At 38.3% G+C, this 12,115-nt stretch overlaps 1 protein-coding gene across 3 annotated transcripts in view; it reads left to right on the top strand.

The window, feature by feature from the left end:
- The window catches only part of LOC136867046 (globin), a 159,534-nt gene extending 149,998 nt beyond the window's left edge, over positions 1-9,536 (top strand). For all 3 annotated transcript variants that reach the window (XM_067144151.2, XM_067144149.2, XM_067144150.2), the window contains exon 4: positions 8,885-9,536. In XM_067144151.2, the coding sequence (XP_067000252.1) occupies positions 8,885-9,046 (162 nt within the window). In that variant the 3' untranslated portion in view covers positions 9,047-9,536. The remainder of the gene's footprint in view (positions 1-8,884) is intronic.
- Positions 9,537-12,115: the final 2,579 nt, after the last annotated feature.

The raw sequence follows: 12,115 nt of genomic DNA, 5'->3' as shown, positions 1-12,115 counted from the left end.
TCCAACAAGATATAGCAGATATTTTAGATTCAGGAGGTCAAATGGACTGTATCATGATTGACCTTTCTAAGAATTGATTATTTTAACCATGTTGGTTAATCCTGTCCATTTTGACTTCTATTAAATTTCTATAAAACACTTTTCCACCCTGTCAAAACTTTACATATTTTATTATACTTAATTACCGTACATATTTCAAGAGCTAACTACTCTTTTCCTCGGCGGTGCCAAAACATCAAAACTAAATCTTTGGACTTGATATATTTATACAAATACAGTTATTAACAGAACAATTATATATAAATATGAAATTGTTAAAATATTTCTTTGTGTCTCAACTGTTTACTTAGTTACTTACAAAGAAATATTTTAACAGTTTCATATTTATATATAATTGTTCTCTTGATAACTGTATTTTTACAAATGTATCAAATGCAAAGATATAGTTTTGATGTTTTAGCACCGCTGAGGAAGAGAAGAGTTAGCTCTGGAAACATGTATGGTAATTAAATATAATAAAAAATGTAAAGCATTGACAAGGCGAAATATTGTTTAATAGAAATTGACCCTTTTAAGGCGCTTGATAAGGTAGATCATAGGAAACCTCTGGAAAAAATGAGTGCAATTGGACTAGACAAAGAGTGACTGCATGGGTGGCTATATTTTTAGATAATAGAACTCAGAGAATTAAAGTAGGTGAAGCATTATCTGATCCTGTAATCATCAAGAAGGGAATTCTTCAACAATGTATTATTGGACCTTTATGTTTCCTTACATATACAGTGTGATTCAGCTACCCCTTCCAATATAGTTTTATGCAACCAACAATATTCATTCTGTCCTGCCAGTGTGCTCAGACAACACAACCGGATATCTTGGTATTTATCGCTTCACCATGATAGGACACCGTAATGTTATACTCATATTAAACACTGGAAGACATGCATGTGCCTTCTAGATCATATAAACCTGTCACACAGGAGAAATACTAAATTGAAATTGTAACCGCAATAAACGTAATACTTACTATAAGCTGCCCAGTGTGCCATACGGAACCATAGTGTAGTTGGTAAAGGCGTGGCAGAGCGGGCTAGCATGACAGGTGAGAGGTTCGAGTCCGGGGCGAATATTACAAATTTTTGAAATATTTTTTTAAAACATATCATATGCAATGTAAGTTCAATACCTGCTTTCATGCAAATTGTGTGTGAATGAATGTGTTTTAGGCTCTAAGAAAGGCCGATTAGTTAGCAGGCTGGACACATACAGACCGGAAATAATAGGAACACAACTGCCCTGACAATGTACAGCAAATGCTCGATGTTATGACCGTATTGGTTTATACACATTTGGGCCCGGTGTCCAATAGATCGTCATGCGCGCTTAAGCATTCCAGGTACAATTGCTTGGCAAGCGTCCGTGCTGAGTTGTCGGAGCTGGTCGAGATTTTCCAGTGCTTGAGTGTAAATGATGTTCTTCAAATGTCCCCACAAAAAGAAGTCTAATGGCATTAAATCTTGTGATCTGGTGGGTCAAGAAACAAGGCCTCCTCGTCCTATCCATTTTCCTGGCAGTTCCTTGTTCAGATGGTTACAAATGGGCAAAGTTGAATGTGGTGGAGCTCCATCCTGTTCCAGCCATATCCTAAAACAATCGTGCAAGGGCACATCCTCCAGCATCAGTGGGAGTTCCTGACGCAGAAAGTGCAGCTAGCGAGGTCCTGTCCAATGGCCCCCAAAGAAATAAGATCCAGTCAGGCAATCCCCCAAGATTCTTCGCCAAACACTCACTCCACATCGTACTTGATGGACTGCCTGTCGCACCCAGTGCGGATTGTCTGGACTCCAATAGTGCACGTTGTGGCAATTGACGTTCGCATTAATGTGGAAGCGCAATTTGTACGAGAACAAGATATGCAATATGAATGTTGCATCATTGTCCAGCCTGCCTAACAGCCGAAATTCCTCCCATGTAGCTCTTGGTGTAGCTCAAGATGGTATGAGTGAAATTTTTGTTCATGCAGTATTTGCCAGATGGATGGCTGGCTGGTGTTCACCTGTTCTGCAATCGCCCTTGTACTGATGTGTAGGTTATTAAGAGCTGCCTCCAGAATGGCCTCTTCTGTTTCACTCGATGTAATGGGCCTATCATGGACAGGTGGTTGGTTGGAATTCATGCCTATTGTCCTTAGGAGTCTTTCAACATGGCGGAATGTCATAGCACCCGGGTGTCGCCTGTCGGGATACCGTTCCTGGTACAGACATAGTGCCTTGCACATGTTTTGTCTTGCTTCCCCATACATGAGGAGTGTGCCAATGTATTCTTTTGTGGAAAAAATGCCGAATGACAGCAGAGATTACAGTACAGTCAGGCCCTAACCAGTGGAGTATGCACAGAGCACAAGATGAATAACAGCGTCATTCTACTGTTTGAATGTGGCAAACGTGGGCCTGTGTTTATGTATTCAAACATCATACCGATGCGAAAATATTTTAACGATGCAGGATTCGAACCGCCGCTGGCACATTCCGTCAATTGCTAGGCGAATGGCTAACAACATCTGCTTCGCTACACTGCTGGAAACATGCTGGTAGCACAACGAGAGCAGAGTACATATGCCATCCAGTTCGGTGTTTAAGACATTAATTACTGCACTGTTACCTAGTTTTATACATTGATTCCCCTCTTCGTTACACCCGGTCACGAGGCACGACGCGTTAACCTAGTTACATGATAAAAAGACGTTGCAAGATGATTTTGAGGCATCATGTTTTGCGAACGGATGATATAAAATTTTGCTAGGGTTCAGAATCATGTGCAAAATGTGCTCACTGAACATTAGTACCATACAGTATGCCTATAGGGGAATAGCACCCCTATAACCATGTGCACGTTAGTTGGGCTGCAACAAATGGTATTGGAAGAGGCTGCTGGATCACACTGTATAAATGATATGAGTAACGAACTGTAATCAGAGATAAGGCTTTTTGCAAATGATGTTATACTCTATAGAGTAATAAACGAGTAAAACGATTGTGAACTCGGAGTATTAGAATAGGTGAAGCTTTATCTGATCCTGTAATCATTAAGAGGGGAATTGCTAATGGCTATATTAGTGGACCTCGACAATGTTGTGAGATGGACAGCAGACAATGATATGATGATAAACGGAGTGAAAAGTCAGGTTGTGAATTTCACAAAGAGGAAAAATCCTCTCAGCAGACACGGCTCCATAATACAATCTGAAGAGCTGCAGAGCCGCCAAAATGAAAGATATACAGTAATATATGGCGACTAGCGTTCCCATCCTTCATACTGAGTGTTATATCGAGCCAAAGATTGATACCCATACAGCTGCTGGTGATCTGGCAACCCTGTTAAGATCTGTGAATGACAGAACATTAGGAGAGCACACTTAACTACAGCTTTCTTCCGATAGTCACCCATAAGGTTCTGTATGAACTGCACGCCTTGCAGTATGTCTGACCTATTCCCGTGACCATAGAGTTAGTAAATAATACACTAGAGGTAGCACCAGTGCCACCATCCTTGAGAGAATCGCTGCAGCGAGTGAGCATGTTGAAATCTCAGCTGTTTGGGAAAAGCTCCCTCCATTGTACTCATCAGTGTAAATAGAGACCTTTTAAAACTGTGTGAATATTGATATGGTTTAAAATTCTTACATGTCAACATTCTCAGATACTACAGTAGGCTATAGTTGTGATGCTTCTGTTTAGAAAGAAAGCCCAAACAGCTTAAATACAGGAGAAATTCATGATAAAAGTTGATGACTGTTCATGTTAAGTCTTAAAACAATGTACCTTAAGATTGGGGGTATGTATACTTCTCTATCTTTTGTGTAAATGACCTGGACTTCAGCATAATTCTATCCAACGACTGAAAACATTCTCTCTCGTACGTGGCGAATGAGTGAGTTCTTAGGCCTACAAGTAATCAAGACTATGTTTCTCAGTAATGGTAATGAATTCTTCCGAGTTAGGTAGGCATGAAATTGAAAACAGAAACGCTAGTACCATCAGATGATGTTCCCCTCCATTAAGAAAGCGGGCTCCCAAAGATGTATGCAGGTTTCGGAACCTTTGTAAACATGAATGTGTCGATAAGTCAACTTTTTTCGATATGCGGAAGGGGGGGCTTTTATTTTTTGTAACGTTTTAATTGTTGTTTTTTGTACAAGCCAGTTATTTATGTTGTCGATGTCCCTCGAATCGGGGTCTTACAAATTGAGATGAACGTCTACCTGTATTATTTCGGTACATTTTCAAGAACTTCACAATGATAGGACATGGAGTAAAGCATTTCCGCAGAGTTGGAGGATGTATTCACCCAAGCTCAGCGGACACTTTCTGTATGCAATACAAATTTAGATTTACACTTACTGCAATGGACCGGGTGTCACAGAGCAAACTACCAACACTATTTAGCATGAGCCGCCACTGCCTCTCAGTTTTAATTACTACATTGATGGGGTGAAAGTTATTTATGGAGAACCTAGGTGTAAATATAAGGAAATATCTTCTTTGGGGTAACCATATAAACAGGATTGTAAATAAGTATTACAGATCTCTTCATGGGGTTATGAGAGTATTCAGGGTTTGTAGGAAGGTATAAAGGAGAGGGCATATAAATCTCTGGTAAGACCCCAATTAGAATATGGTTCCACTGTATGGGACCCTTCCCAGGATTACTTGATTCGAGATCTGGAAAGATTCCAAAGAAAAGCAGCTCGATTTGTTCAGGGTTATATCCAACAAAGCAACTGAATTACAAAAATGTTGCAAAGTTTGGGCTAAGTAGACTTGGGAGAAAGGAGATGAGCTACTTGACTGTGTGGTATGCTCTGTGCTGTCAGTGGAGAGATGGTGTGGAATGACATTTGTAGATGAATAAGTTTGAGTGGTGTTTTCAAACATAGGAAAGATCACAATATGAAGATAAAGTTGGAATTCAAGAGGACAAATGAGTGCAAATATATGTTTATATGAAGAGGACTTAAGAATTGGACTAATTTACCAAGTGAGATGTTCGATAACTTTCCAAATTCTCTGAAAGTATCTAAGAAAATATTAGATAAACAACAGATAGGGATTCTGCTGTCTTAGTTCCTACATAGATGAAGTGAATAAATGTCATTATCATATCTTTCACTTACTTCCAATGTTTTTCAATATTATCTCATACTGAAAATTAAGCCCCACCAATAACCTGCTTCCGAAACAAATTTGTTATTCTAGAAAGTGAATATCCACCATTTCTCTAATCCTTTCTAATATTATTTCCATGAATTCAGCAACGGTGGATACAGTTGCCATCGGAACCCCATCTACCAAATTAACGTTCACATACCAGTCGTTACAAAACAAGTTCCCCTAATTCTTTTGAACTGTGTATCTATATAAATAAAATTGGATGTTGGTATATTTGACGTTAATAGACTCAAAAACTACTGGACCGATTTTGCTGAAATTTTCACAATTTGTTCTTATTACATCTGAAAGGGATTATGAAGTGGTTTGAACGAAATCAGTAAGGTAGTTTTATTATTATGAGTAATTTTATTAAATTGCAAAGCCGCACCGAGATCGGATCAACTTGATGGACAGATTGTCGCTAGGCGACAGCAGCTTACGCTATACCATGATAGTCCGCTAAATGAAATGGCATATGGTTTTTAGTGCCGGGAGTGCCCGAGGACATGTTCGGCTCGCCACGTGCAGGTCTTGTGATTTGATGCCCGTAGATGACCTGCGCATCATGTTGAGGATAATATTTGCTGTATAGAGGAGGATGAAAACACGCCGCATTGACTTACAAAGTACCTTTCTTGATAGGAGGTGCATTCTTATGCCTATTATTTTGAAATAGCAATCCAACATGCCGTGATCGAGATGTACTTTCATGTCATAGTACCAACATTCATAGGTCTGCCCATTTTGAAGAATGTAGCTGTGTATTAGACGTGTAAAATATTTAAGAAACTATTAAAAATATAGGATATCAACAGTGGAATGACAAGAGTTATCACCCCCCCTCCTAACGAAGAGCAACTGGGGGTTCCCAACGAACAAAGGCGAGTCTATGTAATCTATAGCTCTATAGGTGGGTATGTAGGTACGTATGTATTGCATATCCTCCTATACCACTCGAGCGATTTCAACCAAACTTGGTACACTTATGACTTAGTATCAGGAAACAAACCTCGTGGGGGAAAGACACCACAAGCACCCTTAAAGGGGGGGCCTTGGGGGACGAGTTACAAAAATAATCAAAAATAGTGTTGAATTCATAGTTTTCGGGGTCGCTGAGATAAATAGTGACACTCCGGATTTTAAAGTCCAACTTCAGTCCCCTTCTGGGCGGGAGCGAGGGGGAGTGAGAAATAATAATAAGAAGAAGAAGAAGAATAGAAAATAGAGCCGAATTCATCATTTTCAGGGTGGCTGAGATGAATAGTGACACTCCAGAATTTGTTGAAGTCCAAGTTCATCACCCTTTGGGGTGGTAGGGACTAGGGGGGAATAATATATAAAAATAATCGGAAATAGTGTCGAATCCATAGTTTTCGGGGTCGCTGAGATGAATAGTGACACTCGGGATTTTTTTAAGTCCATATTCAGCACCCTTAGAGAAAGGTGGGGGGGGGGGGGTGAGGGGGAGTGAGATATAAACATATTAATAATAGAAAATAGAAGTCGAATCCATAGTTTCTTGGTCGCTGAGATGAATAGTGACACTCCGGAATTTTTTAAAGTCCAAGTTCATCACCCTTTAAGTGGGGGGCAAGGGGGAATGAGATATAAACATAATCGGAAGTGACGAATCCATAGTTTTCGAGGTCGCTGAGATGAATAGTGACACCCGCGATTTTTTTAAAGTCCTTTGGGATAGCGGACGAGGGGAGAGCAAGATATAAAAATAATCTGTAATAGTACCAAATTCACAATTTTTGGGGTCGCTGAAATGTATAGTGACACTCTGAATTTTTTAAAGTCGAAGTTCATCACCCTTTGGGGTGAGGGACGAGGGGAGAGTGAGATATAAAAATAATTGGAAATAGTATCGAATCCATAGTTTTCGGGGTCTCTGAGATGTATAGTGACACTCCAGATTTTTAAAAGTCCATGTTCAGCATTAAGAGATTAGAATTTCTTAGTGTTCCCTATCGAAGTGAGTTCAGCGACCTGGGGGGGGGGGGGGGGAGGGAGGGAGGGAGACATAAAATTAATCGAAAATAGTGTCGAATCCATACTTTCCGGGATGGCTGAAATGAATAGTGACACTCCGGATGTCGTTTAAGTCCATGTTGAGCCCCAGTAAGCAGGGTTGTGAGAAGGGGTGAAGAAAAGAAAATGTGCAAATGACCGAGAGTTTGGATGTTTGTATGCATGTTCCAGCATAGGTGTCAACTAAACTTAGTACAATACTAAATTTAATAAATTCACACTATCTGTAAAAAATACTGCAGGGGCAAGACACCCCGAGAAGCCCTACGGAAGGGGGAGAAATATAATTATAACTAAAAATGACCAATATTAGTGTTGATTCCATAGTTTTCTGGACTATGGAAGAGATTTCAGTCAAACTTGGTACACTTATGAGTTACTGTCGTGAGACAAACTGCGAGGAGGTATGGTAGACCTAGCACACTAGGTGTGGGGTGGGAAGGGCTGAGATGTAAAAATAATCGAACATAGTGTGGAGTAGTGAGACGAATATTGATACTCCGGGCGTTGTTCTGTGTATGTTTCTTCCAACATAGCCCTCATACAAAATTGGTACACATATGACTTACTATCTTAAAAAAATACTATTGGGTAAAACACCAGTAGCACTCCTCGTGGAGGTGGTGAAATATAAAAATAAACGAAAATGACTGATATTAATGTTTACGAGTTTGCTGAGTTGAACTGTGACACACTGGATGGATAAGTCATACTTCACCGCAATTGGTATGGAGGTTGAGAAGGGGTGAAAATGAATGTAAAAATAACCGTCAAAAATGGGTGTATGCGGGTATATTCCAAAATAGCTCTCAACAAAACTTGGTACATATATGACTTACCATCTGGGTAAAAAGATACTGTGGAGATAAAACACCAATCCCCGCTGGGGGTGGGGAATGAGAGGGCGTGACATTTTCCATTATTTAAAAATAATAGAAAATAACTGATATTAATGTCGAATTCATTGTTGTGACTCCCTGAATATCGCTTAAGTTGACGTTCAGTCTCCATTGGAACGGTACACTGAAAGGGGTTTTATAGTGAATAGTATAAAATGACCGAGATTAGTGTTGAATCCACTGCGTTTAGGGTCTCAAGGCTGATTGGTTAGAGTATCAATGACAGTTGAAATCGTGTAGATCATATCTATACCGTGACTGATAAATACATGAAGTTATCACTTATTACCTTTTTGAAACTATCAAATACTTCCCAATCAATTCGAGCTTCCACAAGGATAAAATTTTACTCATAAATGAAATCATTTAAAACTTGAAATCAAACACATCCAAATAACTCTAACACTATATAATAGATGGTAAAAATCCATATCCCAGAATGGAATTCTATAAAAATTCACTTTAACATAACTAACTGGTGATACTAATCTTAAAAATAAACATTCTAAACCAATCGGGCTACGCCGGGTAGTACAGCTAGTATTAATAAAAGGACAATTTTGGGCAAATATTCATTTATCGGAAGGGGAATTAGGGATTGGAATAATTTACCAAGGGAAATGTTTGATGAATGAATGAGTTCTTTGAAATCACTTAAGAAAGGACTAATTAAAATCTGTCACCTTAATGCAGGTCAGTGATGATAATTTATTGATTGACCATTTATTTCAATTTTTTCAGGCACTGAGGTCTGTGCTTATGGAGTACCTGAACAAAAATCTTGGCAAGAGTGTTATGACACCTGAGACCGAAGAAGCTTGGGTTAAAGTCCTGGATGTTGCCTACTCTCTTATCTTTGAAGGAATTGAAGAGGGGAAGAAAGAGAAGCACATAATTTCCTGAAAAATTCAGAGATCAGCAAACTTGCTTACAGCTGGTGAACAGTACTCTTGTGGTTCATGATTGTCAGTGCAACAGTGACATGAACTACTTCAATACGGTATCTTAATATCTAGTCGTGAACTTAAAAAATAACTTTTCATATCAACAGATGACTAATGAACAAAGTGTTCTGAGATCTTGCAGTTATGATGGTATAGTGTACAAATGACTGATATATTTATTTTTATGTTATTTTTATATTGTGATTCTGAAAGTTCATTTCAATGTATAGACAATTCCATTTTATAAGCCTGTACAGTTATACCCTAGCTCACATGAATTTTTAAAACACCTAACTGGTGTTATTTATGGAAGAGCTTCGGTTGTTTTAACCAACCACACAAAGTTAAGAATTTATATGGATACTCTATAATGCTCTATAACAAGTGCATTATAATGTAGAATCTTCTGGTGATTATAGATTCAAGAATATATTTGTAATTTTAAATTTGCTATATGTTCTTATTGATTACCTCGTACCCGTAAGTATCAATTAATAAGTGTCTATTCAAAAGGTGCTATTTTCATCTTAAAGTTGGGGAAAAGTGCAAGAAACATAATAAAAGGCACATGGGACGTACCTATGATCGGGTTTGGTACAACTTTTAAGGAATTACATCTTCCCTGGTCTGGATCGCTCATGATAATCGATAATAATCAACTACTGTAATTCATGTAGACGAAATACTGATTTATATTTTGGAAGTGGAAATAGCACTTTTTGAACAGACACTCCTTGATGCCAGTTCAAATCCTTACCAAACTTACATTAACAATATTTTGATTTTAATGGCAGTCGAGTAGCTATCTTAGGATATAAACTTCATGGTTTTGATCCGTATTGAATTGTGATCACAATAATAATTATTAAACTAATGTCGTAATGGTCCACCTTTTCAACACCGGTACTATAATGTGCAATCTAATAACTAATAACTAAAACAAATGTATGAACACACAACTGGCATTAAAACAAATGTACAAACACACAATTGACATTAAAAATCTCGGATGAACTATGTGTAAAATATGACATAATTAAATTAGGCTCAAAATTCTTAGCATCATGTTAAAATGTTGAGGCACACAACAATAGGCCACGAACCACATGCCGCAATGAGAGATTAACTTCATGGACGCCACAATGAATTGCGAATTTACACCAGCCACAAATTAAGAATGTGTCAGTTTTAACCATATCTTCGTGTGCCGCCTTGACAATATCCAACAGCATTTCAGCATGATTTTAACAACAAGCACTATGGGAGCATTTTATCATGATGCTATGAATTTAGAGCCTAATTTAATTTTGTCATATTTTACACATAGTTCACCCCAGATTTTTAATGTCAATTGTGTGCTTGTACAGTTGTTTTAGTTATTAAATGTACTACATTAAGGCTGATGATGGCCAGGCAAGGCCGAAACTAGTCCCTAGTTTAGAAATGTAATTAAAAGATTGCATATTATAGTACCGGTATTGAAAAGGTGGACAATTATGACATTAGTTTAGTAATTATTATTGTAATCAAGTAGCTCGTACAAAAGAAAAAGATGGAGCATATGACATAGGCCATTAAGGCCCTTGGTTGTCAAGATGACTGCTGCCCAGCCAGACAGACTGCAGATATCAGAGAGTCGCATGGTCTGTGTTATGATATACTCAGCTGTATTGCTTAAATTCCGTGACAAGGTTCGCTGCTCCTCAGTTGGTCTCACAATGTTGATTGAATGCCGTTCCAGCCTACAGTCCAGAACTGAAATTCTTGGACAGCCTGGAATCAAACCCGTGCCCTCTACACCACTGGGCTGACTGCTCTCAATAACATTTCCTATTATAAAGGGAGTTCTGTAAAGAAGTTTGCCAGTGGTTTCTCCTCGATGTCTTTAACCAACTGCAGACTTTACCCTTTGAGTGAATTCCAGTTTTAGTATTATTGTACATAAAGATCTGATTGCAAACTGAGTAGATGATCTTGTATCCATCAAAATTCACAAATCAACAAGGCTATGAAAGTTGCTCCTCCACAACCGTATGTTTTAACCCTTTCCACTCGTATGGTGAGAAATTTTATCTTCAGCCGATTCGCATGCATTTGTGTCAAAAACTCATCTACTGATACATTTTTGCCAGATACAAAAAATTTGCGTAATTATTATTATTATTATTATTATCATTAATGTACCGGGAGGTACAAATCAATGCTGTGCATTCAAATCTAGCACCTAAATGAACTCCTCTATTGGTAAAACAGTGAAACTGAAACTACACCAACTTGGAACTTTAATCAGAAGAAGTCACCACTAAAATATTGAGTAATTTTGTTATTGTACTGTTTCCTAACCTGAGTGAATTTCCACTTGTTTTGTTTGACATTCATCAAGAAGATTGGACATTCTTCCACAGAGGACACCACTAAAAACTATGTTCATGCACCCTGGTGTGAGGTATAAGAAGTTATAATTCAAAGAAGTTTTGAATTTTTTTTTTTCCGACTGATGTTCATTTATTTTCGGGTTGGCAAATTTCCTTTTTATTTCTGCGAGTTTTGAATCTAGCCAATCCTAAATTTCTGTAATTAATTTTCAACCTATCACAGTCTTCTTCTTCTTCTTATTCTTCTTCTTCGATTTTGAGTGTAACTTTTAAATTGACCAATAAAATTGTGAGGGTGTGGCAGGTTTATTCATGAAAGATCTCGAACCTTCCCTGAGGGTTTATAAACTGCGGCTTTGCACGTCTCTTGGCCACTTGATCGTTATCTTATTGAGTGTGTGTGTCAAAGCAGGAGGCGGGCGGGCTCTTTCATCGGTCAGCAGTACATCCACAAGGTAAATGGCCACATAACATCTTTCTTTCTTGCTACCTCTGGAGTTTAACCCGAGGGAAATGTCCGAATCTTTAACTATGTAACCAACTTTCCTAAAATGTAGATCTTCTTTTGGCTAATGTAAAAACTTCGTAAACTCTTTAACTGTAAATCAGGGATAGAGAGTGAATTACCCTCTCGAGCTCCCCTTCATCTTGGT

The sequence above is a fragment of the Anabrus simplex genome, chromosome 3 (genome assembly GCF_040414725.1).
Source record: "Anabrus simplex isolate iqAnaSimp1 chromosome 3, ASM4041472v1, whole genome shotgun sequence".
Lineage (NCBI taxonomy): Eukaryota > Metazoa > Arthropoda > Insecta > Orthoptera > Tettigoniidae > Anabrus > Anabrus simplex.
This window is presented reverse-complemented; position numbering and strand designations above follow the sequence as displayed.